Here is a 21578-nt window from a genome sequence, read left to right as displayed (position 1 = left end):
AATTGTTTTATGTACTTTAAAATAAATTTAATTATAACAAATAAATGTAAATATATTATTTAAAAAATTGGTGTTTAAATTTATCTTAGAAAAAAACCTATATAATTGGTATCCCTGTTTTATTTAAATAGCACATTTGTAGGAAATTAACTTTTAATTTTAACTTATGGGTTTTGACATTTACATTTGACAGACTAATAGATTGGTAAAATACCCACAGTAATTTTTTAATGTGACAAGTACTTATTGGCATAACATAACATTCAAGAGATAATATAAATATCAAACAAACCAAATAAAATCACAAAAACTAAACAAAAATAGATTATAAAGTGTGAGGTAAACAACTATGTATATTCAGACCAAGCTCGTTTATCAGAATGCTCAATCTGAACATCCGTGAGCTTTGACCAAAACACGTTCTTCGGAAAGGAGGGATAAATGTAATGATGGGGTGCCTTGAGTATCTAGCGGGTACACGCAATTTAATGTTTGTAAGAAGTTTGGGGAATTCAACATGATTGTTAAGAATCTTAATTGGAAACGATACATAATTTTATTTTTTACGATTCTCCAATGTATGCAGTAAAATGTGGACTTTAGCACGACTAGTAAGACGTTGCGTGCATAAAATCGAGTATATTTCATATAATTTAGATTAGGAGAACAATACTTGTATTTTATTTCTCTGAGACAATTTTTACTTTAGTAGATTTTTTTAAGTAATATTTATTTTTTAATATATGTATATGTATTAATTTATTTTTACTACTTTAAATAATTAAAATTCAATCTGCTGTGCCATATACGTCCTAATACTTATGTTATTATGTGGTGTCATACTTCTGTCTGTGGATATAGTGAAAAACGTGTTTTGTAAATCAAAAAAAAATAATTGAAATAATTGAAAAATGAATTGCAACTTTTATAGATGTAATTCTCGTTGGTCAATTGTATTTACATATTTTAAATAATACTTGTAAAAAATTTAAATCAAAACCTATGAATATCTAAACAACTAAAAAATAATTCTTCTTTTACATAAATGCTATCTCAGTATTAAAAGTTAAAAATACACGCTATTACGTTAATGTCTCATCAAACATACCTACAGAAAGAAATTCGCGTTTTAAAACTTTAATAACAATGGAAATGGGAGCTGGAAAACAAAGGCTTTTGCTGCGTCCTTACAAAACGACACGTTCTCACAATCGTAGCTGTTTCCTAAACGTCTACGAGTTTCGTAGCACAAAGCGCCACATAGAGGGCGTAGTACTCCATTCAACTAGGAAACATAGACATCCCGCCCACAAAGTAAACCTTCCACTTAATCGCCTCGGCCCGCATGTGGCAACTCAGTTCGCTGACAGCCTTTGAACGAACGCGCAGTCACTACAAGTTTGACCTAGGCGAGGATATTACACATTTGAACGCGAATTAAAAACCCAATTCATTAAAGCGAAGAAAAATTAAGTGTCTGCGTCGATACCGACCTATATTTTGAATTAGAACGAGAAGCGGAAACAGCAGGATAGCAGCGTTCACAGAAGAAAGGGAGATTGATCGAACGTGACGCAAGTAGGAACAGTGGCATTCAAGGTGTTTATCGAATACGGGGTGGGTAGAGGTCGCAGCGTGACGATTTCGGGAGAGAAGATAAGCTCGGGTCGCGGGTCGCGGGTCAGCATGAGCGGACGGTAGCGGGCGCGCAGGCGCGGATCGATCGCGCGGCATCGAGCGGCAGCGCGGCGAACACTCGCCCTCGGCCTCGCTCGACGCTCGGTCGTGCGCGGGCTGTCGTGCGAGCGCGCGCGACTCAGCACGTGCATGGCGCGCCTGCCTGGATGCCTCGCGCCCTCGGGGAATGGCTTCGTCCGAGGAAGAGGCGACAACCGCGCCGATACCTGAAGACGACGACTGCCTCAGTGTTCGAAAATGGTGGTGCTTTCTCCTATCTTCTATCTTCACGTTCCTAGCGGGTCTGCTGGTTGTGCTGCTATGTCGGGCGTGCGCCTTCGTATGCTGCCGCCGGGAGCCGGAGCTGTCACCCAACGACCCGAAGCTGAAGGAGCAGAAGGCGGCCCGCCAGGGAAAACAGGAGTTCGAAGGAACTTTTATGACCGAGGCCAAGGATTGGGCAGGCGAACTTATCTCCGGCCAAACAACCACTGGACGTATACTGGTAAGTACATTTTCAATATATCATTATTTACCGCGGATAAAAAGCGCGAAAAGTGCTTCTTCATATTAAATTTCATCCAAGATTTTATATTTGAACAGTAATAATATATTACACTACCACCTGGTATTGGTTACCCTCAAATTAACAATTTGGGCTCTCATGTTTTTGTTTCGTACCCAATATTTGACGGCTAATAAATATTTATTTACATATTATAAGACATGACACTAAGACACTACAGAAATGTGGTATAATATTGGATAAGTTCAAGTTTTATATATTATACCATATAATATATAACATATATTTTATTAAAATAGGTATTACGGAAAAGATGTTTTCCTAAAAATAATTAATAAAACTTTTGGCAGTACATGTACAATTGCCTACTTATGTAAGTATTACGCTAGCTCTGAATTGATTTAGGCCTATTAATAGGCCAATTTAATCAATTCACACAGGGGTGCCTATTGCTATGTTATCTAGCGAAGCCAGGAATTATGTATCGTCCGTGACGTCATCGTTTAATAGTGACGCAAGCGCGAACTCTTTATTTATTATGTACGAGATAGCTTTTATTTATATACCATCCTAAGGTAGAATTTTAATGCAGGCATTTAATTACTGAAAGCACTGGAAATAGATATTTCTTTGCCGTAGCTTTAGAATATGAATAATTAAATGCAATGAATAAAAACCGGTCTGTTTCGTTCTATCTCTGTATCATTGAATACTCGGGTTGTCTTGTCTTAAATGACGTCATTTGAATTATAGTTACAAAATTGAATAATTACGGTCACCTGCGATCCATCGAACGCTAACCAAATAAGAATTCCTGACAGTGGGTATGTGACGAGCAATGGACCCTGACCCAATTTCGTTATCGATAGGCCTTAGTTCAACGTTTCATTTTACTTTCTACTCTCAAACGCTTTCAGTCCCTTCAGGGCGTCTAATCATGAAAACTCAAGTGTGTGACACATTTGGTATCTTTGTGATGTGGCATTAAAATATTTTTTTATGATTGGAACAAACTTTTGAAATGGCTTGTATTTACCTATATATGGGGTATGAATTATAAGTGTACATCGTGTTACCAAAATGATTGTTTTTTTTACATTAATTATCAATTTGAAATAGTTGTTCCCAGGACATTAATATTATATTTTCTTAATAAATTTCAGAAATTTAAAATCAATTATTCATGTAGATAACACAAAAACACACACGATATTCATGTAGATACTATATAGGTAGTTATTCTAAACCCAGCCTCATTTTTTTATCACTTCAGGTATGGCGGGAATAAGATTGTTAATTCTTACCTCCGTTGAAACCAGCCCCGCCCTCCTTACACATGAACCTCAAAAACAGAAATGTATTTGAAATGATTCTCGTTTAACAAACAACTGCCAATTCTCAAAGGGCGTAGAACGGAACAGAAGAACTGGCAATATACTCTCCGCCAACCATTGAACCACGTTCCACATGACATCTGAATTGTATGTTACCAAGGAATAGTCTAAATCGATTCGGCATAAAATGTAGGTCAGTTTTCATGCAACACATAAATTCATTCAGTAAAAATAATTAAAAATAGAGGCATACATTTCAGTAATGATTGCAAGTACCAAAGAGAAGCGTTATATTTTGCGCTTTCAAGTGTGTAGGGCATTTATTACGATGTACCGACCTATGTTTTCCGTTAATTTAATATCACGAAAAAACATTTTTTTTATTATTTTTATATTATCTCACCATTTCTCTAGCATTCCTTTCTAGCAAAGAAATACGGGTTAAAAAGTTTACGACTTACATATATCGATCTTTGATTCGAAAACTTACATCGTTTTTATCACTTCACCAAAAGTACCCAAGTAAATTGACAAATTTCAGGTCGCAAAGCAGGTTACGTAATTTAATGATAACGTTTACTAGATAAGAAACGCCCACAAAGCAACGTGTAGTCTAAGTAATATCATCAGGTGATTTATTATAAAAAACATTAATATATAGACTGCTAAATTGGTCGCGGCACTGCAGAAAAGTGGTGTTTATATTGTTTATCTAACTTAATAGGTTTGAAATGTCAATAAAGGAAAAAAGTAATACTCGCTTAGTATTTATTCAAGCAAGAGCTAAATCGAGGCGCCTTAATTAAGTATCAAATATTTTATACAACTAGCGGCCCGTCCCAGCTTCGCACGCGATAGACGCTTTATATTTTAATCATTTTTTGTAAAATTTATATGTTCTTTTATATTGTACTTGTATTTGAACAAAAATTTGTTCAATCATCAATAGTTTTCGCAGCGCATGCAATAAGAGTTATTTTATAGGCATTTCTTTTACACTTTGGGTAATATTATTGTAGTTTTAGAAGGATCTTATATAATTCAGCGATAATGTAGCATTTAAATGCTGTAAGAATTTTTAAAATAGGTTCAGTACTTTTTAATATTAGTCTAGATAAAAAAGGATTATCTTTTTGTAACCAATAATGTATTCAAGCATAAAAATTTTTTTTTTCAATTCATAAAATGAGAGACTCAAAATGGCTTTAAAATTCCACTCGTAGAATATAAAATGAGATTCCTTCTGAAAGCGGTCACCTTTTTAAACATTAATGCTCGTATAGATTGAGGTCGCATAGGTGAGAGGTCTCAAATTGATTTTACGTGTCTAATTTCGTTCCAGACAGCCTTTATGGATAAGCTACCGGAATTGGGATCAAATCTGTTTCTGGCATGTCAAGCCTGTCTTGGTTATTTCAGTAACTTTAACTTCAATAGATTTAGATCTTAATTGATGGTGCAATTTTAATTTCGTTTTTTATTTGATTTTTGTTATTTAAGAGAAATAAATTTTGCAGATCTGACTACACATGCCCAGTTTTACACAACATATTTTAGATTGTAACCTTTATGACAATCTATATGCATTACATCTTCATGACAATAATTCATTAAAGACTTTGGAAAGTGTATATTCTGTTAAAATACTTATAATTTTAGTGTTTCCGTTATAAAAGACATTAATTAGTTTTATATGACATTTATTACTCTATAGTTTGCTTCAATTTTGAAGATAAACTAAACTTATGAAATTCTAGTCAAAAAATTGTTAATCTTAAATTGAATAAAAAACTTAAACAATTATAAATCAATAATTTAATTGGTTTAATTAATAAAGTTTTATTATATACATTAACGCTGTTTATATTTAAAAAGTATAATTGTGATTTGGCTTAGTGCATTTTATGCTGAATAATATTCACATTCATATCATATTAGTACGAAATCCACTCGTTTTGTTCGATTCTACATGACAGAGATAAAACGATTGTATAATTATACTTCATTCCTTTTCCTCTTAATACGATCTATGTTTGTATACGCCATTGGCAAGGAAATATTGTCGTTTGCCAAAACAACAACTTCCTGAATGAAAATGGCGCTTAAATGGAAATAATAATCATTTGTTGATACAACCATAACAAAAAAATTGTAAGTTTTATCAAAGGTGGTAATCACAAATCAAAAATTGTAGGTCACTGTTTTAATCAATACATATTAGGTTTTACTATTATGGAAGAAGTTTCCTGGAATGCCTAGGTCAAGTTTAATTATAAATATCACTGAAATAAATAAATATAAGAAATATAAGATGAAGTAAACATAATCTTAATGATCTTTATAACTCGCAACGTTCTCGATAATAGAATATCCAATACGTAGTTTCCACGCTAATATTCGAGCAGGTAAATAAAATAAAATATTCCTTAATAATACAAGACTTGGCTTTTTGAGATCGTATTTGAATAAGTATGTGATTTATTTTATTTTTTAAGATGATTACCTATATTATAAATCATTTTCGGAATAAAACAATGAGTCATTCAAATCAACAAAGTTCAAGACAATTTTCGTATTAGAAGAAAATACTTTCGAATAGTTAAATAAATATATGTAATTTATAAAAATCAATTAATTGTGTTTTGTATTGTACTATATGGAGATTTACTTATAAGGTAAAGAATAAAGCCGTCTACTTGTAGAAGACATTACTTTTCTTAAATATGTTAATTTGATAAACACTTCTTTTTTGTAATATCTGTCTTAAATAAATAAAAATATTTTAATTGTACAATGCGGGTAGTTGCTTTATTTAACGGCTTGCACTCGAAATTAATAGCAAATTTAAAGGATCTATCTACCGACAAAATGTTAGATTCTCGCGTTATTAAAAGCCTGTTTATGCTATTTCAAGAATACGCTAGCGTTTTGGACAGACTTCGCTGAGACCATATTTTTATTCAATTTACCAATATATAACTTCGCTTGCGTGAAATGAGTAAATACCGTATAATTTCTACAGATCTGTTATTTCAAAAACATAAGGAAAAGTACGGATATATTGATTTGAGCTCTAAGTAATATTTATACCTTTTGTATTAAGCTATTATACCATCATTTATTAAAAACTGTTTAAACAGGACAATCAGAACTACTTTCGTGATTTATAATAATATGTTTTCTCAAGTAGACTCGTAGTTATAAAATTAGACAATAAATGTTGAATGTAAAATGTTAATAATTTTATTAGATACCCGCATTATGCAGTTTTTATTTCTGATTAAAACAAGAACTATTTATGTATTTAAATCTAAAATATTAAATAAATAACGTTTACTTGACGTGCATTTCTATCATAAGTACGGATATCTTTAATTTAGTAGTGTAAAATTATCCATGGGTCCATTGCCAAAATTGTTAAAATGAAAACTACTGGTCGTGTCTTCAGAGCCTATATCACAGAATTTAAACTTAAACTATGGTCATATTTATCGTTACATGGACTCACATTATCACATAATAACAAATGCGGATTGAAAGTTAGTTTTTAAATTCATCGTTATTCTTTTGTTATACATTTTTTCACTCTATTATTTATAATCTAAGGGTAAAACTAGGATGTCGAAAAGTTATTGGATTTTGAAATACAGGCGATTAAATAATGTTTTGTCCCGTTTATTTCATTAAAAAATAAAACGAGGGTATTACCATTTTTTTAATATTATTAAGGTTGGTAATACGTTTATAAATAATGCTTGTTTACAGTAAACTCAAAAAGGCTCAAAATGCCTTTAAAATTTGCTGTTTTATATTATATATACAATTATTTTTTTGCAATAATTAATGATGTTTAAACTTTGCTAAATACCGACGCTTAAAGCTTTACGGCTTAAATAGGCAGTGCTGCCTCTTATCTCACAAGTGGACTTGCAATAGAGCCTAGAAAAAACAACTTGAATTCACGAGCTTTATTTTTATACGGTATAATAATTCGAGCTTTTGGTTTATCATTAATTTATAACAGTTACAATTAATTAAATTAAAACGATATCTTTTATTGGATGTTATTAAACTAAATGTTTTCGGACCGAGGAAGAGTCGCCCATATCGCAGGTACAATATCCAGTGTCTGTAAAACATTGCAACAATATAATTGGTGGAAATAATAATGTTTTTTATTAATTGAATTTTATAATTATAAAACTCATCAAAGAACCTAACCTGTTTAATGTCGTAGGTTTTCTAAAAAAATGTTGGTCACTCGGTAGATTCAAGTGATCGACCGAGCTGTCAAGATTATAAAAACGGTCGTCTAATAAATTGTACTTTACGAGTCGCATTTGTAGGCTTACTTCCAAATGCGATCGTAAACCAAATATGGCGAAGTGATAGTAATTCCAAGGACGTTGTCAACGTAGACATCGGTATTCGGCACGAGTTCGCAGATTATAATATGTTACCACAGTAGTAGCGACATATTTGAAAACACTGTGAAAGTAGTCCCTAAATATCTATGAGAAAGTAAATCCCGAAACTTAATCATGATTCTCAAAACCAAATAGCGTTGTAATAAAAATGTAATTCTCGATTTTTTAGCTTAGATATTGGTTCCAGATGTGTGCGCATTTAGCCTTTTTGACAAAAATGCACGAGAAGCTTGAAGCGCCCCTAATCCCTGTAAATAGGTCAATGGGTGGAGTCCTATCGATTGCCGGCACTTGTGCGGTTCACAGGAGTTGCGCTACTATAAGAAACACAACCGTCCAAAGGGTTGAAGGTTCGCTTAATCGGTTATGTGAGCCGCTTCAAACCCCTTTGTTGCCATTTGTGACGCGTCGTTAAGAAACACTGTTCGCTTTTCAAATTTTTCTACTTTAAAAAAAGAATGCGTCTCTTAGACAGATTAGATTAACTACGAACCACTACACAGATAATCAATATATTTCCATTTCACAATTAAAATAGACACACAACAAACCGATCGATATAAAAATGTTATTTAGCAAAAACTTAAACGTGTGGAAAACACTTTAATAATTTTGCTAAATCAATGCGAACTTGATATTTTAAAACTTTTGGAAGTGGTTTACAAATTGAAATGTAATTATTCCACGATTAAATTATAGATCCCATGAAGAATATATGTTTTTTTTTGAGGTTAATTTTTTTCTGTATTTATTTAGCTATAACAACATTTACAACGTTTCGATATAATAAGACATTTTTGTCATATAATGTTGACGCATTATATGACAAAAATTGTAATAGCTCTAAATTTAAATTTAAAAAGCACCATGTACCTTTATTCGATAAGACAACAATATGTAAGAAATCGTTATTATACAGGAGTCTTTATTAGTACCGATGAAGATTAGCGACATTACTGACTGGTACTACGCTGGTATAATTAGAGGAAAAGAGAATAGATAGAGAGAAAATATAAAAAGTAGCAAGAAACGGTGTCAGCTTTGTATATTATTTATTATTCTGTATCTTTGATTTACGCCCTTCGTTACGATCAGAGTACACGTGCTAAGGCACTTAAATCGATCCGAGGTGACTTCCTACCGAGTTCCGATATGTTCGTCACCAATCCACGTTTGGCATACTACAGTTTTACATTGGCTCGTCGCCATGTCAGCTGTCCCCATGCGTCTACATACAATAATTTTATGAGTATTTATAAAATGTTTGTTTAAAAACATAACCGCACGTGATACTTGCTTTTTAAATTGAGTCAAACTTTGTAACCTCTATATTATATTCAAAGAAAGAACAGAAAAACGAAAATGAAACAAAAATAGGCAATACAGTTTTGGCTGCTACCCAATAGTCTGTATTAGGCTGGTATCTTCTACTTCGTAAGCGTAAAAACTTTATTAATTACTATAACGTATTGTAATAGTAATTAATTTTGAAGTTTAATACAAAATGCTTTAATTTTTTAAGTAAACAAAATGCGTCATGTATTCGTAACCTTTAGTGCCTTTTTGTGTCGAAGTTTAAGATCTAAAGTTCTATACAGTTTTTCCAACTCTGGATATTGTAAGAAAATTATTTTTATATTACATCACTAACAAGTAATGCTTAGTCTTTGTTGAAGCGAACCTAATAGGTAATGTTTAAAATATCATAAGTTCGGTAACGTGAAAATTAGTGAATACTATTCCAATTTTCCTTTCTTATATTAAATTCAAATTCAAAATTTATTTATTCATGTAGGTAACAAGGTACACTTATGAACGTCAAAAAAAGAAATATTAGATGAATTTAATTTTATATTTACTGACTGTTCTCAAATCAAGGGCGTAGAACGGAAGAGAAGAACTGGCAATAAACTCTCCGCCACTCTTTTTAATCGCCTTTTTTATTAAATTATTTTATATAATTTAGTTTTTACGCTAGCGAGTTTAAACGCTGAAAATACTTTTTACAATTAACTGAAATTAACATCTTTAATATACTATGAGCGCAAGAATAATATACTCTTGGGTGATAAGTATGCACTTGGCTTTTATCAATTGCCTACAAAAGCATTCGTCACAAAAATAGGTCAATAAAAAATTGGGTTACATGACTCTGTTTGGAAAACCTACGCTAAATCTAAGCGGTTTATATGTTACAGTGCTCAGCAGTGCTTTCCGTTCACAAGCAAACGTATATGTTTTAGGAGTACATACAAATACAATTAAATGACAATTCACAATTGCGCGTAGGTATTAATAGAAACCAGTAAAATTTAGTTGTAAATAATAATTAAAAATAGAAATAATAATTTTTATATTGATATTCCACGGCCCGGAGATGACCTCGTCCGGGGGGTAGGCCAAGTAGGGAATAAAAAAAAAATGCGCGTAGGTATCGATCGTATGTTAACGTTCTCTAAATGTTTCTTGTTAGCTCACAATTCATGAATACCAAGTATGAGTCTTCGACACTAAGTGAAATTCAAGGAGGTGATTGACCGCAAGACTTCGCCGAAAAACTATTCTTATAAAATAGGTCATGTCTTTGGGGAAACGCTTTCTTCCTAAGAATCGAGAAAATACTATATTTTAGGAGGCGTGGCCTTAATAATGGAGTGCTCTTTGCAATTACACTCGTTGAGTTACGAGCTTGTTCTATTATTTAATAAGAATTCTTTTCTCTTGTTGTAAAATGTAATCAAATGAAAATGTATAATCTTATATATTGTGTATATATCTTATATGAATATAAAGAGTTCCCTAGAGATGGATCCCCGATTATAATATCACAAGTCGAAGTTCATTGAACTTTTCGCAATAAATCGATAGGTTCCATCTTTTCAGTACGCATGTATTAAAATAATGACTTATTTATTTACTCTTTTCATATAAAGCATGTACTAGTCAAATATAAATTACAAAATGTTCGTCTAATAAAAACTCAATTTCACAGATATACAGTATTTAAAAAGAGTGGCGGAGAATTTATTGCCGGTTCTTCTCTTCCGTTCTACGCCCTTGGTTTGAGAACAAAATTATATATAATTTTACATTTACTGCCATAAATGTAAAATTAGAAGCATTTAATATGTATTTCTTTTTTGACGTTCATAAGTGTACATTGTGTTACCTACATGAATAAATGATTTGATTTGATTACAATTTTCTTAACATTGTAGGTAATAATAAGAATAGTTAATCTATTAAGAATAATAAAAAGAGAATCTATTCAAATATATATTTAAAATATGAATTTTAAAGACTGCATATTTCAACGTTACGATTACTAATAAACTAGTATGTCAAAGAATTTTCTACAGTATTCGCTACGTTGCGTTTTCGGTTTAATTTTAATTTTATTTTTTTCAATTAAATTTAATTTTTTCAAATAATATGTTTCTCTATATACACCATAACTGTTTTTAAACATTCACCTATAATTTAATACAATACAAAGATTTTTATCATTAATTATTAGTTTAGTTAATTTAATATTATTTATTGTACAGATTTAAATACCCCGCAAAATCCACTCATTTCTGATATCAAGTAAAAACATAATCCTCAAAAGTAAGACCGTATGAAGCTGCAATATTCCTCTGCGGTAACTCTGCGGGGCTGTCCAAATAGAATTTGTGAAATGCGTACTTCTTTGTTTGTTTATGATCGAAGATTTTATTTGTTAGCAAATGCTTGCCTTGAGCAGATTTTCTAACAACATAAAAGATCATTAGCTATTGGCATGGCAGTGGTATATTAGGTAATACAGTTATTTTCTATACAAACCGAGGTCCACAAAGTTCTCTATAAAATAGCTTTAAATTGAGTCCATGAGCATCCTATGAAGTACCAAGACCGCATTTTATTTATGAATACTATGAGTTGTATGCGCAGTGTCCACAGCATGAGTGTACTATTTTTACGCGTTCTATATTTGTCGCGGCCGTGTCACATCGCGGGACATCGCCTATCATTGTCGATATGCTTGTTCATATATTTCTACATCAATACACTGCGAAAATGTAATCTAAAGATCCATCAAATTATATATCCATCAATTTTATGACAGTGTTTTCGTATCGCCAGTTTCGGTTGTAATATAAGTTATGATGGTTCGATTATCTACAATTTCCATAGCTAGTTTACTTATTTAGTACATAAAAGCACGCTGGCTATTACTTACAAAATTTGACCATTAATAATTTCCTACTACAAAATTATACAAGTAATATTCCTTTGAACAGCGTGGCCATTGATCTGTTTACAGTTCCTAAAGTCATGACACGAAAAGTGTTTCATAACAATGGCAAAGTAGCGAACTAATTGTACTTTTATAACCTCTGGTGACGCTTTAACAAAATTTAAAATGCACCACCGAAGCTTTATAACATCGGCGTAGGCAAACGTCCGCTTCATGAAATATTATTTCCTCTCAATTCAAATAAAAATGTAACGTAATTTTTTCTCCCAGCTTTAAAACTCTTAATTGCACTTCGCATGAATGTTATTCTTAATACTTTTCAATCTCAGCCTTTATTTATCGACTAGAAATACAGCCTTAATCGATCTACTGAGTGTCGCTTGGATTCTTTCCAATTTTAGGCGAATTCGAGCGCAGCATTGATGCTATTATATTTAAGTGACGATATTACGAGATAATACGCCTACAATTTTGGGAATAATTTAGTGGATGTATTTGAGGGTAGGTAATATTTTCGCTTCTAATTTGCAATTACCTACACTTATCGGACCGGCTACAGTTATACACATAGGACTAATACCAGCATATATATATAGCTATATAGCTAATAAATAAATAAATAAATATCCCCAACATAGACACAGCACACGCGTATTTATAACTCAAAGCCACCCTCTCAAGCATAAAGAACCCACACCTGTTCATATCCATAGGTACATGCATACATACATATTTTGTTTGGATATAATACTCTTAAAAAATTGTTTTAAACATGCTCTATCTACGACGAAATAATAGTTATCTGGTAACCACAGAGAATAAAGTTTTATTAGTCCCTCTTCTTCGTATTAACGCTTCCGATCCCAATGAAATAAACCCATATGCCGATACTACCCAGATGTATTGACATCAAAAGGGCGACAATATATGCTAAATCCATTCCAATGTAATACGAATGATTGAATCCGATAAAATGTCGGGACTGGCGTTTGATCTTTCAGTAGACTGGTTCTATCAGTCTAGCGGAATAAGACGTACCTTTCAAATTAAAATTCTGTTATATGCAAAATTGTTTTCCCATAGATAAAATGATAAGCAGTTCTCAGTTTAAATAATCTCTATTGGTTCATTAACGAACATTATCTAATAAGACTGTTTCACAAAGACTATCCCGGCAAGTCTTTGCCACAGAGGACCGGTGGTTTTTTTTAAAGTCATCAGCCCACCGCGCACATGGTCTTCCTCTCTTTCGCTTGGTATTGTAGCAAGGTGTCCATTGAGTTACTTTTTTCCTATTATATTAAATTTAAAAAAATCGGATACATAGGGACCTTAATTACTAATTTACTCAGCACGGCTGTAAGGGACTTTAGATTCGAGATTCCCGTATATAAAAATATCACTCACAATATGGAAGTCACAGTTAGTCATTACTATATAAAAAAATATTCATACTATGATTATATCGCATCCCCATATTCTACCAATGACATACGAAACACTAATTATTTAGGGATTTTACGGTAGAATGAAATAATGGGCAACAACCTACATGGATTGGTTAAATGCTTCTACATGTTAAACGTGTTATTTTTTAATTACCGATTCTACTATTCGTTAGATATTTTAAATGTTCAGTCATATGAGTGTTTGATATGTTTAAATGAGAAGAGAGTTATTTTTTATTAAGGAATAGGTGATATCGCAAAGATACCCCAAAGAGAGGCTCCACCTAAAAACAATACCTATTCAGAAAAAAAGCTGTACATCGTAGCGATCTGCTTAAGATGTCACAAGCTTAGCAATTGTATTTTTGATTTATTAGATACTTCCTACCATATTTAAAAATAATGGTACATAATATACTACTGACAATATTTTATAACGTGTAACTTATGTATATGCGTGGCTAAAATACTTCTAATGTAGCCTGCTCAAGCCAATCCTATCATAATTTATCAAGAACAATAAACTTAATAGTACCGTCTGACTTTAGTACGAGATTATCGTAAAAGTTAAATATCCGAATTTAACGCAGCCATTTATTACAAATATAATTTGCCTACGACGCGGTCAACAAAGGCGGTAAATCTCTAACCGTTTTAGTACCAACAAACCGAAATCATTAGGATTTATACGATTCAATCGTAATACCGGTTCGTAAAAAAGCTATGAAAAGCGATGGAATAGCTATTTATGGGATTACTTATATGACGTTGAATGCGTGAGAAAAAATATGAATTGTCCATTTTTTGTGGTGGATTTCTTGCGAGATCGTGAACATTATAGCTAATGTGCTGTAGAGGGCTAACATTATCCCATGTTTGTCTTTGTTTTTTGGAAAATACTCTTTTTACGCTCGGAAAGTGAAACTTTCTGATAAAAAAATAAAAACATTTCATTACTTTCATTATGTAAGTACGTAAGTAAACAAAGTCAAAGTCAAAATTCATTTATTCAGTAAAATAATGTACACTTATGAATGTCAACGTTTTTCTCCGTTCTACAATAAATCAGATTTTTTTAATAGTTGGTATGACTTAATAGGTTCTCCAAAAGCTGATAAGTATTGTATAATATTAATTTATACAGCGTTGTTTTTGTATATGTATATTCAGATGTATGAGGGATATTAATCACGGACCTGCATATGAAAGATGTAATTAAATTTTGTACCATACCAAACAGATACATAATACTTGTTCACTAAATTATTATAAACTAGCAGACTCGGCCAAGCGTTGCTGTGGCTAAGGTTTTTCTGATATTACATAGTAGTAAATTAATCAAGGGAAACCGTAGGAGAACTTATGTGAAACGTTGGTACCACGACACGGACCTAAACTAAACTACCTTTAACTCAGCGCCATCTGTTAGAATTGTATCAAATAATAAACAAATGTTAATGTTATCGTAATTTTAGTAAGGATGCCTATTTTTTTTGAAAATGAAATATAGCCTATGTCACTCAGGAATGATGTAGCTTTCCAACAGTGAAAGAATTTTTCAAATCTGGCAAGTAGTTTCGGAGCCTATTCAATTCATACAAACAAACAAAAAATCAAACCTTTCCTCTTTATAATATTAGTATAGATAATATTTCCTTTATCATATTTTCCTTAATTTTTAGTTAGTCATTTATTTATTTATTTATTACAGAAACACATTCATTATTTTTAGAGACTATGCCAATACGATAATATACACAATATCGCTGGTATGAATTCACTTATACTGTATAGTTACTTACTTACTAAAACTTACTTTAAGGTAAGTAAGTACCTACTGTATGAGACTCTTGACCTTAAAGTACCGTCTACCCACATTAGCCTAAGAATTTGTTGAAAAGCCAGTATATAATTAAAATTTAAAAATATTCACTGATCCGTATAATAGATTATAAGAATTACGATGTTTGAAACACATGTAAGAGTATTACTTTATAATAAGCTGGCTTTGACCATAAGAAACCCCATCTAACAAAGCGAGCAGGGAGAGATGGCCCCGCGAGTCCATATAATTCAATTATACCAATGTAATTGGATTGTGATGTCACAATCTAATATGCATTAATGTTCAATAACCAAACTTTAAATTTATTCAAAAATATGCGTAAGTGGACGTATTAATAACAAAAAATATGTTTTATTTAAATTTTAAAGCCTTTCAAAGTTGTTTTTTTTAATAAAAGCGGGTAGTCATTAAAAACTAATTGTAAAAGCTGGTGTTGACGTTGATGGATTTCATCTACCTTCGATTACTCAAGCGTGTAAGTTTTCAAAGGCTTGTTTAATTAACAAAAGTTGTTAAGTATACTTAATTGATTAATAACTTTAAACTATTATGATTGCCGAATAAGCCAGATAATTCCACAAAATCTTCGCAACTAGATATAACTTAAATTCTGCAAACTAGACTACTGATTGGGTCAAGTGAGATTGAATTCATCATTAAAAACATTACTTCGTGTTTAATAGACTATATGAACAATATTTCAAATACATATAATTAAAGTGGTTTAAGATGGCGTCTGGTTGACGTCAGTATCCACCCTCAACGAATAAGAAAAAGCGTTAAGATTAATTCAATTATATTTAACATTGAATTCATAATAATAGGTTAGATATAAAAGATAATGTTCTTACTTTAATGATATATCATAACTGTTTTATGGATGTAATATGGAAGAATACCTATATCTAGTTCAATATCTAGAAATCTAGTTTTTAATCCGCCCAAAAAAAAACATAAACAATTATTCTTATTTTAACCTTTAATTTTATTTACTTCACACCATATTACACAAGACTTCATTACTGATATTGCTAATTTTCACTAATATTATGATTATATTTAAAGGAATTGATATTTGATATTGAAAGAAAAAAAAATTATATACCTCTCATTATATCTTATATTTAATTTTTTCTCTTTGATTATTGTTATTTTGTGTGTTTATGTGTGTGTGTTATGTTTGTAATAAATAATATGTCCATGTCTATATTAATAAGTCAGCAAAAACAGCTTTAATGAAGCCTTAGAGTAAAAATAGAGCTTACATCAGCCTTCAAGATGACGCCAAGGACAATAATGCCTGACGCATAAACAATTGAACACGTTGAATATCAATTAGTATGATTAAAGCTATTCTAGATATCATGTAGCATTTAAATTTAAATTATGTCTACCTTCGAATTAATTATGATTACTCATACATTAGATCTGATATCATAGACCCATACATTATTAATTTTGATATTTATTCTTAAACCAGTGTTTTAACCCTGAGAACTGCGTTTGATAGCGACCGGATTTCTGTATGCGCTGTTAACACTTTTACAGAAAAACAACGTGATTACCGCCATGGTATATGAAGCCAGTAAGTCTTGTTTATTATATCAATGAAACATGCCCAAAAGCGTAACCCACTTGGTGGTACATTGTCTTGTGGAGTTTGGAAATGAGATAACATGTGGTTCAACTTTTCTATTGTCTATGATTTGTATTATCTCACCTATACTTTTTATATGAAAACCTTGGAGTTCGTTATACAAACTGCATGCAAGAACTTATCAATTAACAATTCGCTCCGACTCAATAATATTATGTTTTATGTTGGATTTCATATTTAAAATGAAAACACATATGCACTCTATTTAAAATGGAACCCGAATTTCCCTCAATACTAATAGCGCCCACGTTATATGGAACATGGTATAGTTGAGTCACTTTGTCTCATTTTTCCGCTCCTATAAAGCAAAATGAGATACGTGCGTGGGCATACACTGGTGCGATTTGCATATTCTCTCAAGGTTGTATGAATTTTCAAAAATAAAATGCCCTTCACGATAAATATTATTTTGCTTCGTGAACAATTTATCTATAAACTAATTAACCTTATAGATATTTCTTTAAGTGAAACATCGTGAGTCAACCGGGCGTTACTTACATCAAGAAATAGACAACGTGTGCCATATATATATATATATATATATTGAATGTCAGGTTCTTAGGTTTCAGATACGTTAATTCTTCGTATTCATGTGATTTTTTATCATTTCAGGTAGTTTTGGTGTTCATTCTAAGCATAGCATCGCTCATCATCTACTTCATTGACGCATCCAGGTAATCAACGTTTCAATTATATTCTCTGATATTCTCTTTAAAAGTAGCCTTATTAATTAATACATATCTTAATAATGCTGATAACATAAGGAATACGTGAGTGACTGTCGAATGTGTTACTCGTAACATTTGCTGTATAGATCTGTGCTTTAAATGTGCGTTTAAAATTAGAACAGAAATATCATTATCTAACTGCCAATTATGACAGGTAACAGATTAATAGGACCTTTTTTTAAATGTCAACCATAAAAAAACGAAATATGACTAATATTAAGGTCACAATTTTCTAACGATTTGCCGATATTTCTATTCTTATTTTCGCATTCTATGTATATGTCAGCTGATATTGTTAGATGCCTTGATCGTTCGATGTGACCAATCTTTAAAGAAATACGGTGGTTGTTATACAATTGTCTCTTTCAGTGAGGAGGTGGAGCGATGTCAGAAATGGAGTGACAATATAACTCAACAAATTGACCTTGCCTTTAACATATTTTTTATGGTCTACTTTTTTATACGAGTAAGTATTTTATCTGTGTTAAATAAAGGAGAATAACAGCGCAATTTCCATTCCGTTACTCACACGCAGGCAAGTTTCTGTATCCATAGCATTAATATAATTACGGCGTGGTGATGGACAGTTTCGGGTAAAACTTAAATGTTTTTTATATATTTAATTAAATTAAATGTATAATCATAATATATTAGATATTGTATTGTAATCGATCGTTCTGAAATAAAATAGGCTAAGATTCAAAGTCGAGACCCAGTGCGAATTATAGATACCGAATGTCAAAATCAAAAATATTTTTGACATACAAGACAGACTCAACTCAAATCTTAACCTAAATGTCAGAAACAATGTCATTTATTTTTTTAGCTAAACTTAAAGATGACAACAACAAACAATATGAAATGAGGGTCGTTTAAAGTAACAATTGTTTTCTGTTTCAGTTTATAGCAGCTAGTGACAAACTGTGGTTCATGCTCGAGATGTATTCATTTGTAGATTATTTCACGATACCCCCATCATTTGTATCAATTTACCTGGATAGAACATGGATAGGTAAGGATTTATGAATTGGTTTCATTTAAACAAACTTTTTCAAAGTATTAACTATGAATAAAATCGAACTCAGTATACAATATTCAAATAAACACTTATAGTAAATGCATGGCTATGAAACGTTAAAATTACAAAATAATCATAGACTATAATGTCTATTCGCGAAACCACAGACCATCCCTATCTTAGCATACACTACAATTACTGTCAGCAAGATGTTACATTATTAATTAAAATTATTATGTATTTGTAGAGGTATCATGTATCCAAGAACAAAATTTATTTTTGTTTCACAAAATAACCATAGACAATTTCACTTTCAGGGCTAAGGTTCCTCCGAGCTCTACGCTTAATGACCGTGCCTGATATTTTGCAGTACCTCAATATATTAAAGACATCAAGCTCAATTCGGTTGGCGCAACTAGTTTCTATATTTATATCCGTGTGGCTTACTGCAGCCGGTATTATTCATTTGGTGAGTCGTACATGTTCTAATCATTAATGGCTAAAATTCTATGAAGAAAATTAAGGTAGATCAAAAAAATTCAATATGTTTTTAAAAATTTCTAACTAGCATTTTCATAAACAATAGAAGATCTACAGGATAAAAGCATAAAATTTAAAAGTATACGTATAATAGTATTACCAATTTCTATACACGATGCAACTTATTATTCTTAAAATTTTAAAAAATCAGTTATCCTCAGGTTCATGTCAATTTAGAAATCTATGTCTATGGTATTTTTAATACTCAAAAGATTTTATCATCTCACCCATTAATATCTATTTGGGCTTATTAATACTGTTATGGAAATCTTGGGACTTTTCTATTAGTAAATGGCATAGCAAACATGTGAAATGTTTGCATAGCGCACACTAGTCTCTGCAATTATATTTCAATATTATCATAGCAAATATGCAATAAGTAATTATGCAGGAATGTCGTTATAATGCTGAAATCGTTATATTTACTTCAATACCATTTAAAACATTTAATTAAGTGCATTAATGGCCTGGTTCCCAGCTGTGCACTAATGGACTTTCTATTTGGGCATCTAACATTCGCACGAATGGTGAAGGAAAACATCGTGAGGAACTCTTGCCCTATACTCAAAAAGTTACTGGCTTATTGTTAAGTTGTCTAACTATTTAAGTTTATTTTTATTTTATTTAATCAAGACATTTTCACTAATTGATGTATCTATCTAGTTTAAAAACTAAGTGCAAGAATTGGTTCGAATCAAGAATTGTCGTGAATCGTAAATAATATTTTTGTCTTATATAAAAAATACAACTAAACAAAAGAATTTAAGCATGGTTATTGATTTTCTTACTGTATTTTGTTACAGTTGGAAAATTCTGGTGATCCGCTAGATTTCGAGAATGCGCAATCGTTGTCATATTGGACTTGCGTTTACTTTCTCATAGTCACAATGTCCACAGTAGGTTATGGTGATGTGTTCTGTCGAACAGTACTTGGCAGAACATTTTTGGTTTTTTTTCTCCTCGTCGGCTTGGTAAGTTTCATTCTTTCTGTATTTCTCATAGATATAAGTACCTAATACAATAAATTCTCTGAATATTAAGATCGACTTTGCAAGGAGCCGCAAGTATTAGTTCATAATATAATCTATTCTCGGATAGAATTGAACGTCAATATGTCGTATCGCTTGCTATTCCTTGCGTAAGCTATTCAATAACAAAGCAAAAGGAAAGACATACATATATGACATTTCTATGTTGTTATCATAAGGGACTTGGTAGATACAGTAACGTTTAACGCACAGCTCGTATGATATAAGCCTGAATGCACTTAGAGCATGAAAAATATTTCGATCGAGGGCCGATAACGGGAGCTGCTCAATAAACAAACCAAACCTTCTCTTGAACTTCCTAGGATTTTGCGGTTAATTCATGTTTACCTTGTTTACGAAGTTCTGCTTTGTTTTCGTTGATATTTACTCTCCTCGGACTTCGAGCATGCTCAGAGTGCAGAGGATACTGGAAACAAATATACAATCTAAACTGTGGCAAGTTCTTCGGGGATAGCGTAAACATGATCCTTCTAATTGCTTACGAGACCTCATTTTCCGGAGCTTCACGTGATAACTTTGCATGAGTGTTGTTTTCTTTTGCTTTGTTGGACCACGAATGTGCTTCCGGACATTGAAGCTTAATGGAGTGTCAGTCCCATGGGCTCGGGCAATGGGGCGCTTTGGGCCGCCCGGCCGGCCCCCGCGCGCCGCGTACCTCCCCCCACCCACCTCGCGGTCTCTGCATGCGCACCTGTGCCTGGCTGTGTTCAGTTGCTCACATCACCGGTAGACAACACAATCCTTTATGTTTTATTTTTGCTCCGCTACCGGCTACACTTATCTGTATCATCTAGTTTTACCGAGACTCGAGGACATTGTCGTGCACCACACGATGGTGTCCGCGCGCAGACTCCTCGATCGACGCCATGGTCTGTTGCAGGCAATGTTCGCTAGTAGTATTCCTGAAATTATAGAGCTGGTAGGAAGTAGGTCCAAGTACAGTGGCGAGCTGAAGCGTGAACATGGAAAAAGGTATCTGTTTAATGTTTAGATTGAGATGAGAGGAAGCGACTCACTCGCCGTGCCACGGCATGACTCGCTCAATCTCAGAGACGATGTGATATCATCATCAGAAGCTTGCTCAGTGC

The 21578-nt window shown here is 32.3% G+C and overlaps 1 protein-coding gene across 19 annotated transcripts in view; it reads left to right on the top strand.

Moving 5' to 3' along the window:
• Window positions 1–1344: 1344 nt before the first annotated feature.
• The window catches only part of LOC110995314 (calcium-activated potassium channel slowpoke), a 40016-nt gene continuing 19782 nt past the window's right edge, over window positions 1345–21578 (top strand). For 7 of the 19 annotated variants that reach the window (XM_022262418.2, XM_022262416.2, XM_022262411.2 and 4 more), the window contains exons 1-7: window positions 1347–2182; window positions 17768–17829; window positions 18253–18349; window positions 18784–18895; window positions 19219–19370; window positions 20245–20412; window positions 21371–21462. In XM_022262418.2, the coding sequence (XP_022118110.2) occupies window positions 1865–2182; window positions 17768–17829; window positions 18253–18349; window positions 18784–18895; window positions 19219–19370; window positions 20245–20412; window positions 21371–21462 (1001 nt within the window). In that variant the 5' untranslated portion in view covers window positions 1347–1864. Of the gene's footprint in view, window positions 2183–17767; window positions 17830–18252; window positions 18350–18783; window positions 18896–19218; window positions 19371–20244; window positions 20413–21370; window positions 21463–21578 lie in introns of all 19 variants that reach the window. The other 12 variants (XM_045631344.1, XM_022262412.2, XM_022262404.2 and 9 more) reach the window with 4 other exon arrangements.

The sequence above is a fragment of the Pieris rapae genome, chromosome 2, assembly GCF_905147795.1.
Source record: "Pieris rapae chromosome 2, ilPieRapa1.1, whole genome shotgun sequence".
Taxonomy (NCBI): Eukaryota; Metazoa; Arthropoda; class Insecta; order Lepidoptera; family Pieridae; genus Pieris; species Pieris rapae.
This window is presented reverse-complemented; position numbering and strand designations above follow the sequence as displayed.